This window comes from Mixophyes fleayi, chromosome 5 (genome assembly GCF_038048845.1).
Source record: "Mixophyes fleayi isolate aMixFle1 chromosome 5, aMixFle1.hap1, whole genome shotgun sequence".
In the NCBI taxonomy this organism is placed as follows: domain Eukaryota; kingdom Metazoa; phylum Chordata; class Amphibia; order Anura; family Limnodynastidae; genus Mixophyes; species Mixophyes fleayi.
In genome coordinates, this window is record NC_134406.1 from 112,116,740 (window position 1) to 112,142,470 (window position 25,731).

The following is a 25,731-nucleotide window of genomic DNA, read 5'->3' on the forward strand; positions in this document are numbered from 1 at the left end:
CTGAAGAAGCAACACTGTAGGTACACAAAGTTGTGCACAATTCTCTCACTCCTAACCAGAATTGACAAACCAATTACTACACGACTGCCAATGTCTCTGGGAAAATACTTCAAACTTATTTTTAGAAATCTTTGTGTTTGATTGCCAACCTTTGTTTTTTATTTGAGTGTGTCATGTTGTTTATGAATTATCCATAAAATTATCTATTTTCTGACATTCTTTCAGATATTTCAGGCTATTTTATATTTTGTTTTTACCAATTCTTTGTAACGAACGTGTAATTGGTTCTTACATACTATACTGCTGTAGTATATGGGAACCAACTAGATTTGATTTGCTTATTTTGTTTTAATTAAAAAATATAATAAATACAAATCATTTGCAATGTATTTATTGTACACTTGACTCATGGCACAAGATGACAAGTTTAAATAACATTAACAGGAGGGACTTGATTTCATAGCAAAAGATGAACGTGAAAAGTTGCTTCCATGGCTTTCTAAGGCTACATATCCACAGCATCCAATGTACATTCAGCCTGAGCCGTGTTTAACCGCATGCTAGATGCAGCATGAACACCTACCTGTACAATGAGGATCACTGGTTTCTGTAGAAGAGTACATGCTATTCAAATTGTATGTTAAACTGACCACTACTAAGCATTTAAATAAGAATGATCACTGATCCTTAATCCACATGATTTAACTGCTGTATTCAGCAAGTGGTTGAATGAAGCGCATACCTCCATCGGTAGGCAGCCTAGTGGATAAATCCAATAAAAAAAGGGTCTGTAGGAGTCAAACACTACAATATATACTTACTGATTGCTCAGGTATAGATTGTAAAAATATATTAAATGTGTATCTGCATAAACTTTTGTACAAAATGACAATGTAACAATCTTGCTAAAAAAAAAAAAAAAGTAGAAATTAGTAGTACACAAAATATGTTTGCATTAGGCATTGTTCTGGAATATTCTGCACATAATATAATCATTTGCACTCTGTCAGTTTACATATGTAATGGTAGAGCTGGTCTGAAAAAGCTTCAGAAGAAAAATTTTTCAGAACTCTTGCATATCCCGATTTTCCCATGGTTGTTCTAAGAGTAGGATTTTTAACAAATTTTTTCATTGCATCAGAAAATGCTTCTGGTGTAGGGGAACACAAAAAACCTGTCACATTATCTACAATAGACTCCAAAGGACCACCAGAATTAACAGCTATTACTGGACAGTACATGTACATAGCTTCTACTGGTACAATTCCAAAATGCTCATTACTTGGAGTGTATAATATGCATGTACAATTATGAAGGAGATTACATTTCTGCTTATCAGAAAAAGATCTTAAGAAAGTAACATGATCATTGATTTCATACTTTTCAGTAATGTCTTTCAACTCTTCATAATGCTCAACATTCTCTCTAACTCTTTCATCATATCCTCCAGCTAAGATGAGATGAATCTTTTCCCATTCCAGCAAATTGAGTTTGGAACGAAGAGAAGATAAGGATTCCAGAGCAAGATTAAGATTTTTTTTTCTCTCATATCTATTAATTGAAAGAAACACAACATCTCTCTTTACAGGAACAAATTCAGATAGGTCATCAGAAACACTGTATTTAAAGTTGCTCACATTTAGCGATGGATATAAGACATCTGGTTCTATGTGAGGTAATGATGTAAAAGTTTTTTTGAATATTTTAGAAGTGAACTGACTATTGACTACAATGCAGTCAGCCATGCCTGTGGTTCTCTCTTCCAACCAGTCAATTGGAGCTCTATAGATCTTCTTAATCAGCAATGTCCTCTGTGTAAGAAGTTGGTCTGGAAAATGGCAATAAAATAAAACACGTTTTCTATTTCTGGCCAGTTTGAAAACTGGAATGCAAGCAGATACCTAGAGAGAAAAAGTAAGAAAGTATATTAGTTTTCATACAATTTCCAACCATGGCCTTATCTGTGTGGAGTTTGTAACATAGTAACATAGTTGCTGAGGTTGAAAAAAAGACACCAGTCCATCAAGTTCAACCTATTTTGGATCTCCTGCGATCCTGCACTTATATTTTAAAGTTATCCAGAGTAAGAAACCGCCAATCTGTTTCAATTGTGAAAATCCCTCCAGACTCAATATTGCAGTCTTATTTTTACCCTATATCCACTACTATCCTACATTTTAATTAACGGTCGTATCCCTGGATACACCTTTCCGCTAAAAAAATTGTCTAACCCTTTCTTAAACATATCTATTGAATCTGCCATCACAACCTTTCCTGGCAATGAATTCCATATCTTGACTGCCCTTACTGTAAAGAACCCCTTCCTTTGCTCGTTGTGAAATTTCCTGTATGTTCTCCATGTGTTTGCGTTGGTTTCCTCCGGGTGTTCCGGTTTCCTCCCACACTTCAAAAACACACTAGTAGGTTAATTGACTGCTATCAAATAGACCCTAGTCTATGTGTGTGTGTGTGTGTGTGTGTGTGTGTGTGTGTGTGTGTGTGTGTGTGTGTGTGTGTGTGTGTAGGGTATTTAGACTGTAAGCTTCAATGGGGCAGGGACTGATGTGAATTATTTCTCTGCACAGCGCTGCGGAATTAGTGGCGCTATATAAATGATGATGATTATTCTAATAATACCTAATAATATCCATTTCAAGCCCATTATTAGGAAGCCAGTACACAAAGGTCAAGAATGAATGCAGAAATGGTTTAAGCAACATGGTAAAATGGTAGCAGACACGTTACAGCTTGGCCCTTTGTACCCACAACATTTTTGTTTAATCAGATCACCTATATCAAAGGCTGCCACAAGGGTCATTCCATGCCAAATAATCACAAAAAAAAAAGTAACTTTTCAACCCAACTATCTCAGATTTTCGTGAAATTTGGTAGGATGGTAGACGATATAAAGTAAGTTTCATGTGTAAGATTTAGCCCTCAGTGACACGGTGTTCATGCAACAGGGTTGAAAACATGACAAAAAAATGTAAAATGTATGCTTCTTAGATCACCTAAAACGCATAAAAATCATAACTTTGCTTTTAATTGTGGTAGAACCTTCATGTCGGTCTTGTTTTGAAGCTAAGGGACCTTAGATTTAATAAAAAAGTTTTATATTTAAATATTGACTTCTACATTTCAAGGTCACACACTAAGAATTTCCCCCAATACCCACAAATACAAAGAAAAAAAGTTCTAAATTTGGACCAATTTGTCCATAGCTTTATCTGATTTATATTGTTTGATGTATAACGTAATATAGTGGGAACTAAAATATTTTGTAGTTAGGAACTTCTCTTAAACACCACTGGAATCTCATTGGAAATAAACAATTTTCACTTAACTTATTAGCGATTTCAACACATTTGCATTTGTTGGATTTTCATATATGGGCAAGGTACATTATGAAGGAGATTTATCCAAAATACATAGTGAAGTATGGGTATTAAAAGAGATGACTATCAGAAGACTGTATTTAAGTCAAATGGAGATCATGCGAATTTTCCTCCTTTCTTTATCCAAATTTATTTATGCAGGAGCACATCCAAGTTTCTGCTCACAGACCAGAGGCTGGACATATGCTATCTGTACAATATACTGAGATGTTGACTATACATTCACGTTGTCATTTGCAGTATCTGTATATGTTTCCCACTGAGCTGTGAGGAGAAACTTGGATGTTAGAGTGGATCAGCATTTCATAAGCTACATACCACATCCAGCTCTACCATATGTAACACCTATCGGAGGACATCAGTGTAATATTGTGCAAAGCTTATGCATCGCCAACACTGGGTGAGTGCTTGTCATTACTCAAGAGAGACATATCTATCACTCAGTGTATGCTATTATTCTCCTTTTATCACAGATTCTATATTATAACTTTAATAATCTCTACACAGCGGGATAACCTTCCTTTTTGCTCCAGCCTGCAAGAGTCAACAGTATTTGCAATTAAAACCTTTGAGTTGCACCCCTTGCAGTACAACATGGTTTACTTGACAACCTCTTAAATTGGTAGGTCTCATTAGTAAGGATGGGAGATCTTTAGCTGCATTTTTTGTGTTTTAAACCAATTTTACTTTTGGCCCTATATTGCAGGACCCAATTTCAAGGGCCAGAAAAAAAAGAACTATTTGAGAATTTTGTGGAATATCTCGTTTCAGAAAATAAAAAGGTATATGGGGTTAAAGTACAATGAAATTGAAAGTGTGGATGTTTTATCGCATGTTTTAGGCAAGAAGGTATTTTGGGGAAACTTTGTCTTGGAGACATGGGGCTAGATTTACTAACAGGCGTGATGCATGGCGTCTTCAAGCCGCCATGCATCGCCGCGGTTTTCCGGCGGGTTTGCATTGCAAACAGCCGGATTTACTAATGGCCGCATTTCATCTTCAAATTCAATTTTGTGAGAGGAGTTTGGAGGATTGTGGTTTGGTGACAGTTGGTGAGAGTTGGAGTTTGGTGGATTGGTGGAGCGATATCTGATTGAAATGTGAGTAGTCCTGTGGTATTTTTCTGTTTTGTACATTTATTTTCTCATTTATTTTCTGTCTTGTATTTTTGGTATTTGACTTGTCCTTTGTTTGTGTTACTTGTGTGTGACTGTGTTGAGAGTGTGTCTGTAGTTAGTGTAGTTTGTTCTTTGTGTTTGTAAGTCTTTCTGTGTTTTGTGTGTTTAACATTTATTTGTCAATATGTCCAGAGAGAGGAGGGGAGCAAAGGCTGATGAGAGGAAGATGGAGGTTGAGGGGGCAGAGGAGGGAGAGGAAGAGTTTGAGGAGACAGGACAGGGCAGGAAGACAAAATCAGGGAGAAATGTCAGATTCTCCCATGATGAAAATTGTGTGCTAGTGCACAATATCATTCCATGCTATGAGGTCATCTTAGGCAACCTGGCAGCCTGGACTCCGCTAAGGCGTCGCCACCAATTGTGGGCGCGAGTTTGTGATGCCGTTTACGCGGTGGGCCCACTAAAGAGGACAGTGGCGCACTGCCGCAAGCGCTTTTCCGATATAAAAAGGAGGCTGAAAGAGAAAATGGGCCAGGAAAAGAGGGCAACAAGGCGCACGGGTGGTGGCCCCCCTCTTCGTATAGAGTACACAACGTATGAGGAGGAGCTGCGCCAGATAATGCCGGCAAAGATTGTCGAGGGGATAAACGTGCAAGACACGGAGTCGCCCTCTTTTGGCCAAGTAGTTGGTGAGTTATTTGGTTTTTTTACGCTAACATATTTAAAATGCTTTATTCTTTTTGAAAATGCTTTTTTCTTTTTGAAAATGCTTTTTTCTTTTTGAAAATGCTTTTTTCTTTTTGAAAATGCTTTTTTCTTTTTGAAAATGCTTTTTTCTTTTTGAAAATGCTTTTTTCTTTTTGAAAAGTGACTTTTATTTTAAAAGTGTATTTTTTACTCTATCAGTTTGTAAAGGACAATTTTTTATTTTTTTTTAAACCTGCTTTTTTATTTGCAAACACATTTTTGAAATAAACTGTATATTTGTAAATTGCTTTTTGCTGCAAATACATTGTATGCTTTTTCTAATACATCCAGATTCGCCAGGACCGCAGTTCAGTCCCAGTCCGAGACCTACACCACCACCATCAGTGAGAGATTCGGGCACAGAAGAGCAAGCAGGTGCGTGATTTCTGTTTAGGAGAGAAATAATGGAGTTAATAGATTTTCTGTGCAAATGTTGCTGTCAATGTTATATTTCGTTTCTTTTAGATGGTTTGCAATGAGAACATAGGGCTACATTTACTAAACTGAGATGTTGCCTATAGCAACCAATCAGATTATAACTTTACTTTATTTATTGTTTTCTACAAAATGACAGATAAAATCTGATTGGTTGCTATAGGCAACATCTCCACTTTTTCAACCACGCAGTTTAGTCAAAATACCCCAGCATGGACTACACAGAGGGAGTACTAAAACAGTATTAGTTTACCCCAAAGCACGGTCTAGCAGCATTTGGCTGACTACATCCACATATTTGTAGGTAAAAAAAACTTTGCATTTTTAGTCCCCTCAGCCATACATAGTCCAAATGATAATGTGTATTCAAAAGATAAAAAGTGCATCCTGAAGCAGGTAGCATAGGACAAGAAATCAGGAATGCATACATTGTGAAACAATCTGTAGTTGTAAAAGATTATTCTTTCCTATCCAGTGTTCAGAATGCAATATACAAACATATTATACCCTATATACTTACCGTCATTTTTCATACACAGGGCCATCTTCATATCAGGCACTTCAGCCGGAGTCTCTGCAAATGTCCCCTGAGCCAGAGGATCAAACCATCATCAACCTGGAAACAGTGGATGCCCCTGTGTCTGGCCTCCAGGATGTTTCACCTGGGCCTGCTGAACCACCATCACATCAGCAACCTGCACCTCCAACTATGGACCCAGCCAGAGAAATGGCGCTGTCTATTGGCCTTTTCCAGCAGCAGCAAACCATCTTTATGCAGAGCCAAACTCGCCACATATCACAAATTGCGGCCCAGTTGAAGCGGATACACCGCACCAATAGCCAGATCCCTGCTGCAATAAACCGTCTCGCAAATGCCTGGGAACAATCCAATGTGCAGATGGCCCAAATGACTGGGGCTGTGGAGGCCTTACATTCCACAGTTCGTGAGGGGAATGCTAATTTGACCCGGCTGGCAGGGCAAATACAGCAGGAACTTATTGCCCGCTTGCCGGCACCTTTTTCTTCTGCCACCACCAGTACGCTAGTACGCCTAGCAGATCAGCCCAGAGTACTCCTCCAAGGAGAGGTGCTCGCACCAGGGGTGGGTGAGGGAGAGGAGAGAGTGGCTCCAAACATTGCGATATGCCAGTGAAAAGGCGTCGCTAGCGCAAAAACATTATTATTGGTTAATGTTTTATTAAGTTTGTGTAAGCATTATACTTTATTATTTATTGTGTCCTACTGCAATAAATGCAGTTAAATTTCTATGGTGTCAGTCTTTCTTTTCTGCTAATTAAACAAGAGTATACTGATGTTTGAAAAACTATGCACTAATTTCACTTACACATTGACCTATGACTGACACTTTCCAGGGATGTTCATATTTACCACATGAGGAGTACATACTATCCTCTTTTTAAAGGTCCCAATTTACAAAACAATTTAAATTAAAAAAAACATTGCACTCACATCAAACACATTTTAGAGCAATAAATGTTTATCCTACTATGCACTTACATGTAAAGTAGTTTGTAATGAGACGGTCTCTAAGCTCCCTTCCGTCCTCTGTGCTCTGCACATCACCAGATGTGACACGGACCCCTTCTTCTTCTTCACTGTCTACTGCAATAATCGGTGGGGTAAGTTGATGTAAAGCCAGGTTATGCAGCAGACAGCAAGCCAGGACAATCTCAGATACCTTTTCAGGTGCATACATAAGCACTCCACTAGATTTATCAAGGCACCTGAACCTGGTTTTCAAGAGTCCAAACGTACGTTCTATGACACCTCTAGTGGTTATGTGTGCCTCATTGTATTTGTGCTGTGCAGGAGTCTGAGGATGCATCAGAGGAGTCATGAGCCAGGAGTGACACCCATATCCCCGAATCTCCTGCAATAAAAGTAAAATGTTAGCTACCATTTAATTTGAGCATGTTGTACAGTAGTTAGCATATGTGAGGCAATTTGAGCAATGATAAGGGATATATAAAACATGGTAAGTACATACCCAAAAGCCATCCCTCCGGCATTTCACCACTTTCATATTTGGCATAAAGGGTAGACTGTCTGAGGATAAAGGGATCATGACATGACCCAGGATAGCCTGCAACAACACTCATTATACGCTGGTTAGCATCGCACACAACCTGCACATTCAGGGAGTGGTAATGATGCCAATTAACAAAAACCTCTGCCCTGTGGTGAGGTGGTCTCAGGGCAATATGAGTGCAATCTATTGCACCCATTACATTAGGGATACCTGCGACCCTATAGAAAGCTCCCTTGAGCTCATGCCACTGTGACTCCTGGCTGGGGAAGCTGATATATCTAGGGCACACTCTTTTAAGGGCACCTAAGACCTGTCCAAAATGCCTGGAAAATGTCGGCTGCGTTATGCCAATCACTCTGGAGGACACAGATTGAAAGGAACCTGTTGCCAAAAAGTGAACTGCACACAGTAGTTTGTGTAGTCCTGACACTGCATTAGAGCAGCTGGTTGTAGGCTCCAAATCATCCTACACTTGCTCATACAGTGCCATGAGGTTACTACGATTAAGCCGAAACATTTGTACTACCTCCACATCAGCCAAAGACTGCAGATTCAAACGCACTGGAAATGCACGTGGAGTGCGGGGTCTTCCCAGGGTCCGCTGAACAGATGCCAACTGCTGTTCATCCTCCTCCTCCTGGCGCCATTCTGCCTCCATCAGAAAAAAAGCAGCAAACATACACTGGCAAGAATGCACCACATTACCTGTAAAAGCCATTCTCCAACAAAACCACACCTGACAAATAATGAGGGGCCCTTTTTGTAAGCATCATGATTAACTGCTGGCCAATAGACTGTGATTGTCTCTGATTTCTTCAGGCAGAAAAACCATTTTTCACATTTGGATTGAATTAGCATTAAAATAAGGGTTAAGTATGTAATGAAACATTGTGCATCCTAATTTCTTTGAGGCAACAGTATTATAGTGGATTTGTTGAAAGGAAAAAACAACTAGAAAAGGAATGCTGAAATGAGATTTAACTATGCAATCATACTGGGTGAAAAAAAAATTCCAAGACCACATAACAGTACCCTAAAATTTCATGACACTTTGGCCATTTTCTATACACAGTCCTAATGGATCATTGGACATGAAATAGGCCTTTCTCTTATGGTCTGATTGGCAAAATACCTGAAACAGCACACTGTTTGAACCATCTCGCCGCTCACAAGCAGCGCTTTCATTTTGGTCTTTTGAATGGCGGTTTTCCGGCGGCTTTATAAACCCCCTAACAGTAAATCCGGCTGTTTGTATGTTGAACATTGTTGAAACAGTCATGGCGCTTTATACAGAGGCGGGTTTGAACACATCATTTCTGGTCGTTTGGATGGCGGGTTTAGCGTTAGAAAATCCGGTGATGGCTAAACCGTTGCCAAACCCGCAGAAAGTCGGCGGGTTTACAAACACGCCTGATAGTAAATCTAGCCCATGGTTTGCCATGGCTGGGGTCTCCACTATTTTGCACGTGAATACATGCAGAAACCTGCACGTGTGGTACGTGCAAATTCTTGCTTGTTTAGTTTAAGGTAGGCTTCATTCATGAGGCACTAAAGGGGGGAATTCAATTCTTCCCGAAGTAGCGCAGCATTAAACCTATTGCCGTTATTATGGGTAAATTTAACCTGGCTTTCTGCTCGCAGCTCAGTGACCTGTGAGCAAAAAGCCAGCGTTGAATCTACCGTAATAACGGTATTTAAGTGCACCATTACCATAATAACAGTAATAGTGCGCAGGTTGTGTTACTTTTTACAGTAACGCGGCCAATTGAAGAGGTTTAGCTGTAAATCAAGGATCGTGTGTGCTTTTAAGGAACAAAAATACTTTAGGCACTAATTTTCAGGAGTCATGATTGGCGAACTAGTGCAAGTTCTGAATTCAATGGAATATCTACCTTCATGAAATGTATAGGCTGGCACAGGCCCGTATAATTTCTCCAAAACATAGCAGCCAGGCCCAAATGTTAATAGCCAGAAATTTTCTAACATAAAATGAATATAAAAAATAGTTACGGTTGGGACTCCAACAAAATACATCAGTTACACGTAAACACTGTTAATGGCATTACTGGAATTTCGGACACATGTTAAAGGGAGTTACTACTGGGTGCAGTTATAGCATAGCCTTATGAAATGATGTACATCTCAATTCTACAGGCTAGGGACTATTTTTTTTAGTTCCCAGCTGATTCAATGAAGAGGAGGCTACCTAATGATCAGAATTTATTCAGCCCTGGCTAGTGAAACACAATTACTGCTTTGCACCTGTTTTTCATGTTAACCAGGTTTACGAAAATGTGAAAAATGGTGGGGCCTTATGTAGTATAAAATTGGTGAAAACTTTAGACAGCAAAGGCTTACACCGCTTGGTTGTGACTTGATTTTCTGCTGTATCTCTTGTACCAGCTCTGGGGCTTTTCTAAGTCTCGATCAGTAATGATGACAGTCTCGCATACATTCAGTAACATGATTTTGCAATCATAAGCAACTTATTTCCATGTTCAATAGACATTAACACCATTCTAATAAATGTATTTCTTGGAAAAAAATAAAAAATGTTTTTTATTCCTTTCACTGTTTTATAATTAATGCCTTAATTATTACCAGGTAACATTAATTCTATAATTTTAAATTCCCTGTGCGTTCTTTTGAGAATTTATAATAAACATACGTATTGGATGTATCGTGCAGTGTCTTGTGTATTAGACCACAGCAGACCTACACCCAAATTCAACAGCGCACGTATCTTCATATCCGCTCCTTGATGAATTCAGTAATTTGGAACTCATGGATATTTGCGTAAAATACAAAGCGCAAGTCTCGCTCAGAATGCGTGCCCAAATGAATCAGGTCCATTATCTGTTATTTTCCCTTATGTGAGCACTATATTACATTATAGAGCAAATTAATGCAGGAAGACAGATCATTCTAAAGTAGTCCCAAGCTTATTATAACAACAACTATACAAGTGTTATAATTCAACTATAAGGGTAGAAAATTGAAGATTAGTCAATAATCGTATTATAAATTAAGAAATATGAATTAAAACAATGTTTAGATAGCATTTCAATTTATAGTTTTTTCACCTTCAATCTCAGGGGTCATAGATGCTACAGAGTGTACTCGACAATAAAAACAAAACACACAAAACGAGGGTCATGCTTATTGTAAGCTCACTAAAATAGATTATACAAAACATAAAAAACAAATAGATAATAAAATAAATAGAATGCACACTATGGGGGGGGTATTCAATTGTTAGCAAGTTTGTAATTTCGAGCGAGTTAAGTCTTTTTTTCGAGCGCGGAAACTTCTCCCGCAATTCTAATCTTTTTTTTTTTTTTTTTACCCGAAACGGTCTTATCGCGCTCCAACCATTTGTCAATGTTAAAGTATAGGCTGGATGCGAACCCTCAGCAGAAAAAGCTATTCAATTGTTTTTTAACGCCGTGGGTTAAACAGGCAAATCTGCTGTTTCATCTCGCACCTCCTTGGTCTGCTCAAAGAAAAAAAAAATTGTTTAAGTTAAGAAAAATCTAAATGAAACTGAAAAAATAGGTGTAAAAGTTCATTAAAATAACCTGAAAACTGTAAAGTACTATTTTTTTTTAAAAGATAACAGTGTAATAATTAAAAAATAATTCAAAGTTTCCCCTTTAAAAAAATCCATTAGTGGTGCATGTATCTAAACTTTATTTTTATTTTTTTTTAGGTTGTGCCTGACCTCAGTCAGCTCTCATCAAAATTGTGAAAAGTAGCATGTTATTTATTTATTTTTTTAAAACCAAAATCGTTTGCTCCCCACTCTATACTTAGTCTTAACCCTAGTGCTGGCAGGCTATTGCTGTGTGTGTTTAAATCTTTGAAAAATTTTGCGTAGGGTTCCCCCTATTTTCATTGAACCAGCACTAGGCAAACCAGCTGGGGTGATAGGCACTATAGCGGGGGGGACGCAGTTTGGGTCCCACGGCCATAATGACTAAACACCCACAGACTGTTCAGCGCTGGCCTGGATTCCCTAGGGAGTGTGGTCCGCTGAAAAATGTAAGCGGGCCACCCCCCTAGCGACACCCAGTCCAGTGCCGATAGCACTAGGGCTCTTCCTACTACCCCTGGGCTGTGGGTAGTAGGGTAATAAATGGGGATTTTGTATGAAAAAAAACAAAAAAATTATTTTGACTTGTGGAACTACATGTCCCAGCCAGCCATGTTGGCCTAAATAGTGTGGGCATGCTGCTACTTGTCTAACTACAAGCACCAGCGTACCCATGGCATGTTTGCACGTGTAGAACCACAAGTGCCAACATGCTCTTACACCCACGGCTGGCTGTGATCTGTAGTTTCACAAAGCAAAATGTTAAATAAAAGCACAACACCCTCATTCCAACCACAAATCTTTATTAAAAATAATAAAACCCCAAGAAATGCAGTAAACACCCTCATGTACACCATAGATTTTTATTAAAAACAAAAAAAAAAAAATACTCACCATGGATGAAATTCTCAGTTTTCTGATGCTTTACCTACACACACTCATTTACGCAAAGTCCCAACAAATATTTGCACCTTTTAAATGTCCATGCTTGGCTAGTGTTCACGAAATGTTTGTAAATGGCAAAAAATGTACCTGCTTGTAAAATCTATCTGCTGTCCAGGGGGGGGGGGCATTGTTGCTTGCAGTGCTGGGGCCATTCTTGATTGCAGTGTGGGGGCCCATTCTCTTGTACAGTGCTGGGGCCATTCTTGATTGCAGTGTAGGGGCCCAATCTCCTTTGCAGTGCTGGGGCCCTTTTTGATTGCATTAATTTTCTTTTATCTTTTTATACTAAAATGACTGCCTTAACCCCTCCTCATTTCAAACTCGCTAGGACCAATAATAGAGCGCGAGGGGGTGGATGCAATGTTAACAATTGAATTGAGCAGGTTTTTTTTATTAAAACGAGCGCTCCACCAGGAAAAAACGAGCGCGGGTTTTTCACCCGTCTCGCTAACAATTGAATACCCCCCTATAAATCAAAACTGCTCATTTAAAACTGTCCAATAGCCTTTGAAAAAATAGCATATATAGGAGCATGTCAGTCACATTGTAATCCAAATACCTGGGCTCTAGCCAAGACTACAGCAGGAAGCTCTCTGGTGAAGATGAAAGGGTGAACCACAGAAAGGGAATGAGAGAGCGAGGTCAAGAATAGTAACAGACAGTCAAGTATGGCACCGAGTAGAAGGTGAATGCACATACTGGGCCTGATTCATTAACAAGCGAACAAAATGTGAGCGTTTCGTAAAAAACGCACGTATATTGGGTATACGCATGTCCATATTCATTAAGGAGTGGATGTAAAGATACATCTGTTAATGAATACGGGTCTAGGTACGTTCTGCTCTAACAGACAATACAATGCATGATACGTCCAAAACATTGTGGAATATAAATTCCCAGAAGAATGCACAGAAACAAATAGGTATTCAATTAATATAGTCTATATAAAGTATTATATTAATAATATAGTCATGAATGTCAAAACATTAAAACATTTCTTTTTCCCATGTTTGTCCCCATAAAATACATTAGGATGTTCTACTGTTCCAACATGCATACGCATTAGTAATCGGCACTTACACCAGACCTGTAGCCAGTGCGAGTGATACAACAGAAAAACATGTACCTCTGAGATGCCCAAAGCTTGAGAAGGACAACAATCAAGAAAACAGAAAGAAAACATAAATTTAGACTTTTTAGGAAAAAAGCCTAACAATGACATAAAGGTAATGCAAGAATAACAATTGGATCAAAAAATGTTAATCCCTTTTTACAAGTCTACATAAATGACAGAGCATTGAGTTATACTATTGTACCCCTATTTCTAGTGGTGGTATTTTAAAACAAGATGTGTTAAGACAAATAAAGATATGTTTAAGGAAAGGATCAAAAATGTACCTGGTCGCAGAACACCACATCAAATTGCTCTCCGCTAAGAAAGACTACATAGAAAGCCAGGAATATCATGCGAATGTATGCACATAAGGCCAGGCATTTTCCAAAAATACTACGAGGAAGCCAGTCTCCACAGCACCGTATTGGGATACCAGAATCCAATGTCTCCGAGAAGCAATGACTGATGTCATAATGTGCTGTCCACACCTGTACTTGACAACCACGTGATTTCAGTGCAAGTGCTGCATCAACAACAAGTCTCTCGGCTCCTCCAATGCCAAGGTCTGGATGGATGAAGAGCACAGAGGGTCCCATGACATTCAGCAATCATGCACCAGCTGGACGTTTACTGTGTAAACACAAATATACAAACTTACAGGCAATCTTCATCACTTCAGACTTTACTGAACTACATTTCCCAAGACACCCAACCAGCCAACACTATGGTGGAAAACACATTCTTAGTCAATCCTATACCATACCTATAACACAATATGGTGGTATTTAAAATAGAACAATTTTGAACAAGATGGGCGATTCATAAACCATTATCTAAAATCCACAAGATGAAAACCCTTAAGAAGGTTTCCTCATGGAATCCCAAATCACCAGGTAATTATCAAGGTTGGGGTGAGAGGCCACTCTACTAAGGCTATGCACTTTATAATACCATGGAAGTATCTTCAGGCTTAAGAGGCAGATTCAATTTAGCGAGAGGCGACGGAGACACATTGTATCTGAAAATTTACAGAAATTTCCTCTCATGTTCTCGTGCTCCATAGAGGTGCACAGGAAAATGAGTGCAGATTCTTACCATAATAGCCTGCAATATGCGCATCTGAACCTTGAAGCTGCACCTCGCACTGAATTGAATCTGCCCTTTAATGTCCTATAGGCTCAACAATTTACTGTTTCTATGTTTACATAAGTATTGTTGTTGGGCCTAGAAAATGTTATAGTTATTGTTTTACTTTTTCACATTTTATTTAGTTTTTATTTATTTCAAACCAGGGAACTGGTCTTACCCTATTATTAGCATGGATAGATTCAATGTGATCTAGATCTAACAGCGATTGACATGTCAGCGACTGCTAGATGCATGCAACACTGTATATATCAGCGTTTACAGGCAGAAGGGATCTGAAAGATCCAGAGCTTCCCTTAAAATCCCTGATGACATCACAGTCATCACCACTGTGATGTCACAGGATTTCCTGTGCTCAAAGGGGATGTCTATGTTTCCACAGTGAACTGTACAAAGTGTTCTCTACTTTGGAACAATATGATTTTATGTAGATTGGTCACAACGCATAATATATTTGGTTTTTTTTTTATTATTAAAAGACAATAAAGATGCATCAGTAAAAACTGTAACTGATTTGTTGCATGTTCATAAAATTATAACTCAAAGATTGGAAACCTCTAGTACAAGTGATACAAAACATATCACCAGTAAAATAGTATCTAATGTTTTGTGGCTAATTTGAAACAATGTCCTCTCCTGAATCTATTTTGCTTATCTAATGTTTTGTGGCTAATTTGAAACAATGTCCTCTCCTGAATCTATTTTGCTTACCACAACCAAGGCAAAGTATAGCATTAGTATGGTGTGATAAGTAGGTTATTCAGGCAATAATTTTACTTCTATATTTAAAAATGAGCATCTTCGATAAAGAAAAATAATTTTCAGTTTACCTGGTCCCTCGAATGTGGTTCAAACTATAGTCACCTCAACTCCACCTAAAATGGTAGAAATACATTTTGTTTTTTAAATAAAAGTAGTCCGCGATGATTACTCAATTTCGTACTTGTGCTGAATATCTACTTATGAGCACTGATTACTCCTCAGTATGCCTCACGCAAACGCCAACTCATAGAAATGTGACACCTAAGCCTTATATTATATGTAATGTAATAGTCACGGTATTAATAGCTGACCACCACATTTGCCAGATTTATCTTTCACCATTTTGTTGGACTCACAATGCACCGCGATATCCGTGATTGCGTTTTCATGCTCAAAACTCACTCCATATCCATGATGACGTTGTCTCACACACCGGACAAGGCAATTCTTAGACCAGACCGCTGACGTGTCCTATTCTCCAACCTGCCACCGCATATACAGCTTTCTGTTAATAGTGTGTCTCAAGTGAAAGTGTCATGTTAGTGAAGACATTTACTAATAGTTAAATAGTCTTTGTCTTCGAGAAAATGGCAGACGCTACAAATATTTGGTATGCAAGCGGGCCGAAAGTAGTTCGCCTGTTTTGTCTCTTCTAAATAGGCGTTGTAAAGAAAAAGGATGCCGAGTGTAAAAATTCAGCTCTGTGATTGGTTGGTAATTGGATTTCCTGTGACGTAGAACTCATTAGTGGGGATAATTGACGCCGCTTTGCTCTTTTTACGTAGCTGATCGGAATAAGTAGGACACTAATTCATCACAATGGTAAGATAGTTGCTTTTTATTCGCTGTTTTTTAATGTGTCATTTTAAAAACCGTCTGCTAGTTGGTGCTACTGTGGCAAATCCCATACAAAATTTTGATCTTTTCATGTCACAGAAACGCCTCTTCTGTAGTATTGTAAACGGTGCATTAATAGAGACGGAGTATAAATTGACTGTACATGTCTCCTTTCATTGAATCGTACATTTTAATGGGACTGAGGCTAGTATAATAACCCGTTGAGGAGATTAAACTTGTTCGCATAACTGGATGGAATGTGTTCGGATTCTACGTTTATATTGGTATTCTTTAAATGCAAGTATAACATATAGTGCAGGTGATACTGCTGAAATCTAATCCTATTCATTCGATGTTGTGGTTGGTCATCAAAATGCTGCTTAAGTGTGTCTGCTTTTTAGTGGCGAAAGTAATTTGGTTAGTGATCTGGTGAACCTGGCTCCATAAATAAATATGGTAAAAATATGTGAAAAGTTGATATGTAAAATATTACTTGTAACTATCCTTTATTGATAGCTTAAAAACAAATTGCTTCTCAAACATATTGAAGCAGTTAGGACTTTACTAAAAGGAAAGCTTAAACTTTCTCTTAAAGTTGCCAACACAGAGAGGCAGGTATTATTGGACCAATGTCTGTCAGAAAGCACTCTCTTAATTTTTGTTCACTAGAGACTAAAAAGATGTCCACGTGTATGCTGCACAATTTAAACCTCAAAATTGTTGCTTGCCCTCCATTGCTGATATGTATTATGGTCTTAAAGTATATGAACTGCTAGAACATTTCCAACATTGGTCATTGATGTGCAGTGGCAGATGGAATTCAAGTAGGGTCATTAACCAAGTCTAAAAGGATGCAATATTCTAAAGAGTTTTTTCAGGACTGAAGTTAATTGATATGAACTTGACTTCCTTAAAATGCATAGTCATTTTGAGGCTCTCTGCAAGGATAGTTTCTTTTTATTTTTTTCATTTATTATCCACAGGCTCCTTATCCAGGGGTCTGAAAGAGCACAGCACTCTTCAGGACAGGGCTGTTATCTGGGAGTGATATGGGGATTGTATAAAATCATATTCTATTAAAAACACGTCCCTAAAGTGGTGTGTGTGTGTGTGTGTGTGTGTGTGTTTTTTTTGTTTTGTTTTTTAGGGGGGGGGGGGGGGGGATATATTGTCATAACACATGCGTTAATGACCTCTTAAATTGTTTATTTAATACCTGTTTTCATATGTGTTTAGGCGCAAACACATAGTAAACATATTAATGTTAAAAATAATACTTTTATTTGTATTAACTACTAGTTACAATAGTTACTAGTAACTTATGACATCTTGCATTTCTCCTTTTTTTTTTTTCATTATCATTTCTTATAACAGTGATAAGAAATTAATTAATGTAGCTATTTATTAAAATTTATCAGTCAGGACCATGGCTCTGATAGGAGCCTATTCCAGCAACACGTTTATGGTAAAGTAATTGCATTGGCTTGGCCTATGCAATATGTGTACGTGGCCACCTGATCAGAGATCCATTAGCTTAGGGAGGTGGAAGGTCTACTAGCGAAGGATCTGATGATCCCTCTCCTGCGATGCTCTCCCCATAAGAGAACACTGCTAACACCATCTATGTTGGCTGTCGGGATCAGACTTGGAAACGGTAAGCTTTTTTTGGAGCGTTATAAATTAGTATAGTCCACAGTCTCCATTGAGAATAATGGGGCCTATGGTATTGTGCAGTAGAGTTTGGCTAATATTAAATAGCCCATTGACTTAATTTTGTCTGAAGCATGCAGAAATAGATGTTGCCGCATGCTTTGAGGCTTCATAAATAGGCACCTAAGTATATAATAAATTCTTAGCAGGGAAGTAATTAGAAATTTGTAGCCCACCCCATGTACTGCCCAATGGTTATAAGCTCTCATACAAGTGTCCTTTTGACAGAAAAGGTAGGCTACCTTCAAATTCGGGCACCATAGCGACTGTTGTAGTTACACCCTTGATTCTAAGAGCGTTTTTTTTTTTAATAGAGGGCCTGTCTTATCTTTAATTGAGGTAACCATTATTTTCAAATCCTAATATGACAAACCCCTCAAAATGACTTTCTCCATTAACCCCCAATGGGGAAGAGGTTCCATTTTTCAAAAAAAGCAAAATATTCCTATTGGACTTGTGTAGTGTTCTGGCCCTTGGGCCCAATACTCTACAGAGACCGATGCCATGTCTGTCTATCGTAGTATTTTGAATTTTGTATGGTAGTTGTGAGGATACTAAATGTGTTAAGGACACTGTTTGTATTGCACAAGTGTGTACTTGACCGTAACATGGGTGGCCCAAGACAATCTGATCAAGTGGTTGGAAGATCACATGTAAATGGAGACGTCTATTAAAATGTCCAATTGACTTCTATGGGCAACACCCAAAGTTTTCATAAATGTCTCCATTAGATCACCAAGTGAGGCCTGACTATAATGCAAGTGTTAGGCTGCGAATGTCAACCTGTGAACCAATTAAACTAATCATGGGTGTTCCAAAAGCAATTCCAAATCCATAAGATGGAAACGCTAAAGTGACCTTTTTGAAAAGTTGCTTCTATTTACCAATATAGACCGTATGCAAAGTACGAATTCTGCCAGGGAGCAAAACAAAAGCCTTTCCATGGGGTCTGGTCTGCATACTTTTAAATAAACTCATTTAAGAGAGCCCTCTTGCCTTTTTTTATAACATTGTTTTATAAGTGTTTGTTCCCAGTTGTAAAGAGTTGTAGAATATGTTGAGGCTATGTAAATATTAATAAAATGAATGAGTCCTTGTTTGGTTTCTTATTTTAGCTAATCTAATTTTGTATTTCAGCCTGGTCCTGCAGCAAGCGCTACCAATGTTGGTGCTTCTAGCAGATCCCCGAGTAAAGCTGTGTCGCCCAGGGCAGCAGGATCTACTGTAAGACAAAGGTAGTATATATATTATTTCCCCCCCCCCCCCCCCCCCCCCGGTGAACCATAGTTTTTATGCCACTAGAGCACTTGCATAACTTGTGTCTTCCTTTTCAATTGTGTTGAATGAAACTTAAACTTAATGCAGAAAATAATCCTTTAACACAGAATACAGTGAATTCATCCTTTTTGGTCTGACTTTTTTTTTTTTTTTTTTTGTCTGTATGCATTGGAGTAAAATTCTGTATTTTAATGCTACAGATAACTTGAAAAAATAAATAAGGTAGTGTAATGTTCATACATGAGTCACAGTGGGAATGGTACAGGGCGAGAACCAATTAAACTAATCTTGGGTGGTCCAAAAATAAAATTGTGCCTTTACAGAAGGCTGAGATAATTAACATTGCATTTTTATTATGTCTTATAAGCGGTTTGTACAAATATCATTCATCTGCTGGCAGTTTGCTGTCTTAACTTTAGTAGGAAACTAGTTTCCTAGGACACAGAATTGTACAGACAGCACTTTATAGTTTAATTTGAGGCACCCAGCTTCTACATAAGAAAAAAGGCAAATATATATTTTTTTATAATCATATAGATTTGTATCCTGTTATCTCTGGTTTTGTGACTTTATTTTCTTTTCTTTCCAAAAGGAAAACTACGAGCAGTAGTGCAAGGAGTTCAGGGCGAACTACATCTGCTGGAACAGGGGGCATGTGGAGATTCTACACAGAGGATTCTCCGGGACTTAAAGTGTAAGTGTTTTAACTGTATGTCATTTTGGCAGTACAGAAGTTTGATTGCAAACTACTAATATTTTCTCTAGTAACTGTTTTTACTATGATTTTTTTTTTTCCCTCTTGTTTTTGATTAATCCTTCTCTGCTGATATCGGTGATGAAATTTTGTGAATTCAACGACTTTTCATAGATCTTATACTAATAAACAAAATTAAAGGGATAGACCCTAGATGAATATAACTAAACCCGGCCATGCTTTCTATAGTTCTAACTTGTTCTATTAAAAGCCTGTTGTATGTACTATGTTCAGGTGGTCTAATATTATAATACAACTTGGCATAGTGTTGCTCAGTGTTTGGGTAAAAATGTTGACATAAAATGACATGATGCAATCTTTGCTGGGACAATATTTTGTATTTATCATGACAGTAGATGCATAATTATATCTGGAATAACTACTTATTAAGATTTCTGTTTTTAATTATGTCAGGCTTTTCTCCTCTGTCAATTGTAAATTGTTGAGTGGTATTACGTTAAACCTCAAATTGTACAGTATATATTGCAAAATTGTTTCCCTAGCGCAGGAGTACATATATAATATTTATAAGAAAAATGATAATCTCATCTGATGGATTTCTCAGGTATTAATTGGGAATGGTGTTGCATGTATAGCAGCGATGGCATCTGGTAGTGTCTTGTTAAATCCAGTTGTTCAGCCCAATGTATAGAAAACTTTTCCAGTCCCTTTTTAACAGAACGACCCGTATAAAAAGGTAACAATGTATACTAAAGCTCACTTATTCATCTGTTTATTTTCAGGATTGAATCTATCTGGCAAATGAACATTTCATATTTTATATCATTCATATGTGTTTTTGTTTCTTCTTTTTATATAGGGGACCTGTTCCAGTGCTGGTGATGAGTCTCTTATTTATTGCATCTGTCTTCATGCTTCATATCTGGGGCAAATACACACGTTCATAAAAACCTTTTGCTGCAGTGTATTATCGGACCAAATATCTTCTGGACTTCTAAACTTCAATTTTGCATCTAAGCGCAGATATAATTTGTGGTTTTAACAGACTTCTAAAATCTGATTCCTTTTTGTACAGCAGTTAGACCCTACTTGGAAATGTTTTCTCCCACTATGTACAAAAATAAACTGGCACTGTCCAATAACTGAAGCTAAAAACTTGTGTATTGAGTCTTGTAAAAATTGTATGTGAAATGCTAAATCTACAGCCCTACTTTGTGAACACAGAACAAATACTGATTATAATAGGGAATTAGATTTCTTATCTGCTATCAAGGATCTCACACATAACACCTGAAAAATGTAATGTGCCATCCACACAAGTTAGTATATGGGACAGTATACACAAAACAGACTTTAAATGTGCTTGCATGGTATACTACTTCAGTGTAAAATGGCAAACTTTGTTCTAGCACAACTTCCAGCTTCTCGCTAGCTAAATGCTTTCCATACCTACTATCCCGCTTGTTACTCAGCCTAGCCAATTTGTAGAAGTGAATCAATATAAGACAGGTGGTGATGAGGAAAGCTGTGGCCAGTGTCATAACGTTGGTGTCTTCACGTGTAAGTATATTGTGTCCCACTTGCTGTCTGGAACTTTAATTCCAGGTATTGGCAGCACAGTCTTTGCATATAAATGCTTTTCTATTCCTGCTAATACCTTGCTTAACATCCCTCTTCCTGGTAGTGATGGAATAAAGCTAATATGCTCTGAAAATTAACTGCACTGGTAGGGGCATTGGAGATGATTGAAACCGTGCTGACCTGACTGCATAACTTTGGGTGTTATCAGCATAATAGCCATGAAAATGGGGTGGGACTGCTCTGCCTTGTATCCTAGCTACCGTATGAAGTATGTATAGTGTACACCAAACAGTGTTTAACATTGGATATCTTGACATTTTAGTCTTAAAAAAAAAAAAATAGTAGTGCATTATTGGTTGTTAAAAAATGATTCACTTTAAGCATGAGCGTCCACTATATGATGGTTTAGCATTAATTGCATATGTGGATCAAATGTGTACGTAAATGCACTGCTGCTTAGATTGGCTGTACTGAAAAAAATATCTATTTTTGCTATTCTTGATGGCAACTGCAATAACTGTTGGTTTTTAAGAATTTTTTTAAATTACATTTTCACTGTTGTAAGCAGTAGCTAATGTTAGTTTATAAGAAAGTGTCATCTACTATATGTCAAGGTTGTTCACATGGAAGCATGTGAACTTGATGTGGCCTCCACCTTCCCTTACAACCATGATGCATGTTATGTACTGGTATGAGATCCTATTTAGAAACTCATATCAGAACTTGATAGGATAGGCAGTGGGTGAGCAAAGAAGTCAAGTCAAGAAAAAATGGATGGAGGGCTGCAGTTAGTGGCTGTTTCAAAGAAAGGCAAAGCTATTTTTCTAAAACTTGTGGTTTATCAAGCATGTTGGCTCCTGAAATAAAATGGCTGAGAAATCCAGTGTCAAGAAAAGGGTACTGATGAGCAATATTGTAAGTAAAGATTTCAAACCAATCCTATTCAACCTTTCTCAATACTTCACAGAAGAATCAAGAGAGCTATTTAGGACCCATTGGGCCCTAAGGCATCTGGTTCCAATTACTGTATCCAACTGGTCTGAAGTCTATATTCCACTCTTTTCTGTGAATAATATGAAATCGTTTTGTACTTTGCTTATGGTTGATATACAAAGGAATTTAAGCTAAACTTGTGACTACCTAGTTTTTCTTTAACTGGTGTAACCAAGGATGTTCATGGTACATAAACTATATGGACAAAGGTATTCTGGCACTTAACCATTACACTAACAGGGACTGTAATGCAAATACATATACTCTTATATGGAGTTGGTCCCCCTTTCGCAGCAATAACAGCTTTCCACAAGATGTTGGAGTGTTTCTGTAGGAATTTGTGCCCATTCATTCTGTAGAGCATTTATGAGGTCAGGCACTGATGTTGGACGAGAAGATCTGGCTCGCAATCTCAGTTCCAGTTCATCCCAAAGGTATTCGATGGGGTAGAGGTCAGGGCTCTGTGCAGATCAGTCACGTTCTTCCACACTGAACTCCTTAAACCATGTCTTTGTAGTCCTTGCTTTGTGCACTGGAGCACAGACATGTTGGAATAGAAAAGGGCCTTGCCCAAACTGTTGCCACAAAGTTGAAAGTATAGATTTGTACAGAATGACTTGGTATACTGAAGCATTAAGATTGCCTTTCACTGGAGATGAGGGGCCTAGCCCAAACCCTGAAAAACAGCCCCATAATCATCCCTCCTCCACCAAACTTCACAGTTGGCATAATGCAGCCAGGCAGGTAACATTCTCCCGGCATCTGCCAAACCCAGACTTTCCCATCTGACTGTTAACAGAGAAGCGTGATTCGTGACTCTACAGAACATGTTTCCACTGCTCCACAATCCAGTGTCTGTGTGCTTTACACCACTCCATCCGACATTTGGAATTGGTCTTGGTGTTGTGAGGCTTGCATGCAGCTGCTCAGCCATGGAAACCCATTCCATTAAGATTCTGCTGCACAGTTTTTGTGCTAACATTAATGTCAGTGTAAGTTATGGTGAATCGAGGTATTAATATCACCTCAACCAGTCTGCACCTTGTTTCTCACAAGTGGACTATATAAACATACGTTTTTCTAGCCCTCTGGTTCCCCATATTTGTCAGTCATATTTAAACTTGTATATATTCTATTTGTAGCTAGTTAAAATGTCTGCCAGCATGGTTTTCTTTATGTTGCAGATTAGTTCATTGTTTCAGCCTAGGCAAAAGGATTATTGCCTACCAGTTGTGTATGAATGTACATCACACCAGACGGTCTCATGTGTTGAGATAGGGAAAAGGTCCACAGATAGAACTCTGTTTAATTACAGAGGACTGCATTGTGTATTTAAATGTAATGTGTTGGGATTGTGCTTTATTCTGTTTAAACAAACTCTGATGTATAGCCACAGATCAATATCTATCCTTAATTATAACAAGAGTGGCTCATCTGCAATCCCTTTGTATGTTTACCTGTGAAAAGGTAAATACAGAAAAGGACCAATCGGACAGATCTTAAAAGTCTTGAAGATCATTTATGGCTTTAAAAAGGAGCTCCAGAGAACTACAAAGGGGCATTCATTACCCAGTGATGGCTGTAGTCAGGCTGGCGTTGAGATCCAGATCTCTGCCCTGATAGGAAAGGGACAATCTGTCCCTGGAGTACTGCCTTTGCCCTGATCTACCTCTCCAGGTATTGGGAAGCTATGTATCCACCAATAGCGCAGTGACAGTGACTCCGGACCATTACCTTGGTAGTATACTCAAAGGAGAGGAGATAAGCTTTACTGGATAGACAGCAGTCCCTGAGAATGGCTAGGAAACTGGTGAGGTGTTTTCATATACCCCGTATGCTGTCTGTGCCAGTTTGTAATCTTATTTGTTGCGGGTATTATTTAAATATGTTTATTGCTGTTTGGTGCTACCATTTTGTGAAATAAACCTGTTTATTTTATTTTGATTATTTACCTGAGTGATTTTTGAACCTTGGATAGGTTCCAGGTAGGCCAGCTGTACTGCACAGATAATTTCATTAAACCCGGTATCGTCACAGAAGTTCAGAACTCTTCAGCTATGGAATCGGCAGAGCGTTGGCGACTTTAACGCACCATGCATCTTAACAGTCGTTGACCCCGGTCTGTGGTTTTACGCTACATGGCTGAGTTGATATTGTTCCTAAACACTTCCACTTTCTAATAATATCACTTACAGTTGACCGTGGAATATGATGAAATTTAGAGAACAGTCTTATTGCAAAGGTGGCATCCTATCACAGTACCACTCTTGAAGTAACTGAGCTCTTCAGAATGAAACATTTTGTATTGCAAATGGAAACTGCCTGGCTAGGTGCTTGATTTTATACAACTCTGGCAACGGGTCTGATTGAAACACCTCAATTCAATAATTATCTGGTGTGGCAAAATCATTTTTTGTCCATTTATTGTACGTCCCACTCCATCTTTCTCACCAGAAACATCTGATTTGCAGTCCCTTTTGGGTTGACTCTAGCTACCTTTGTGAACATTTTCTTGTTGCTGCTGATAGACTAAAGTACTGAAGATGAACCACAGTGGCAGCTGAAGTAGAAGTAAAAAAAAAAATAGCAACAAAGTTTGGGATGGCTAATTGGAATAAGTCCCTTTTGACTCTTTTCCACTCAAGGAGGCTTCTGGACATTCTGTTTAACAGAGCTTTAGGGATAGATTTACTAAGCTGTGGGTTTGAAAAAGTGGGGATGTTGCCAATAGCAACCAATCGGATTCTAGCTGACATTTTGTAGAAGGTACTAAATAAATGAAAGCTAGAATCTGATTGGTTGCTATAGACAACATCCCCACTTTTTCAAACTCGCAGCTTAGTAAATCTAGCCCTTAGAAACCTTTCCTATCAGGACTTGCTGTTTTTCAAAAACATGGATGGGGGAAAAAAAACAACATTTAATGTTATACTGTTGGGCCGCTCTATGAACTGTTAAATGGAGAGCTTTAAATATTTATTTTAATCAGCCTCTGTTCACAGAAGAGGAAGATGCCAGGAAATGGGTTGTGTAGTTATAGTTTAAGCACATTAAATGTCACTTGTCCCACAGTGGGAAGTGCAATTACACCGAAACATGATTAGGATAACATGACATTCAACCATGTTGGTTAAGAGCCAAGTTCAGTAACTTAATTGACCACTACTTGTTATATGTATGGGTTTCTTCATAACTGGGTTTGTGCCACAAGACTCGTGGAAAGCAGAGGTGGGGTACTTATGTTAAACAAAGAAGCGAAGACAACTTGAAAATTAAAATGCTGTGACCCTGACTTCAGTTGTGGGTCAATTTA

General features: G+C 38.3%; 2 protein-coding genes across 5 annotated transcripts; one reads left to right on the top strand and one right to left on the bottom strand.

Annotated features, from left to right (window-relative positions):
• Positions 1–375: 375 nt before the first annotated feature.
• ALG2 (ALG2 alpha-1,3/1,6-mannosyltransferase) lies at positions 376–15,810 on the bottom strand. 4 transcript variants are annotated; one of them, XM_075212699.1, is made up of 3 exons: positions 15,707–15,810; positions 13,681–14,026; positions 376–1,901 (listed from the first exon to the last, which is right to left on the bottom strand). In XM_075212699.1, the coding sequence occupies exons 2-3, from the start codon at positions 13,990–13,992 to the stop codon at positions 993–995; spliced, it is 1,221 nt and encodes a 406-aa protein (XP_075068800.1). In that variant the 5' UTR covers positions 13,993–14,026; positions 15,707–15,810; the 3' UTR covers positions 376–992. The 4 variants fall into 4 exon arrangements, with proteins under 4 accessions (XP_075068800.1, XP_075068798.1, XP_075068799.1 ...); XM_075212697.1 differs by having other exon boundaries at positions 15,661–15,807; XM_075212698.1 differs by lacking the exon at positions 15,707–15,810 and adding an exon at positions 15,486–15,570.
• A 208-nt stretch (positions 15,811–16,018) lies between these two features.
• Positions 16,019–20,999, top strand: SEC61B (SEC61 translocon subunit beta). The gene is made up of 4 exons (XM_075212701.1): positions 16,019–16,126; positions 18,989–19,086; positions 19,722–19,823; positions 20,704–20,999. The coding sequence occupies exons 1-4, from the start codon at positions 16,124–16,126 to the stop codon at positions 20,789–20,791; spliced, it is 291 nt and encodes a 96-aa protein (XP_075068802.1). The 5' UTR covers positions 16,019–16,123; the 3' UTR covers positions 20,792–20,999.
• The last annotated feature ends 4,732 nt before the right edge of the window (positions 21,000–25,731 follow it).

Excerpts from the sequence above, each read along its gene's own strand:
- ALG2 (XM_075212699.1), bottom strand. The coding sequence starts at position 13,992 with ATGGGACCCTCTGTGCTCTTCATCCATCCAGACCTTGGCATTGGAGGA. Across the intron at positions 1,902-13,680 it reads ATGTGGTGTTCTGCGACCAG|GTATCTGCTTGCATTCCAGT; the intron begins GTACATTTTTGA and ends TTTTCTCTCTAG.
- SEC61B (XM_075212701.1), top strand. Across the intron at positions 19,087-19,721 it reads GGATCTACTGTAAGACAAAG|GAAAACTACGAGCAGTAGTG; the intron begins GTAGTATATATA and ends TCTTTCCAAAAG. Across the intron at positions 19,824-20,703 it reads GATTCTCCGGGACTTAAAGT|GGGACCTGTTCCAGTGCTGG; the intron begins GTAAGTGTTTTA and ends CTTTTTATATAG.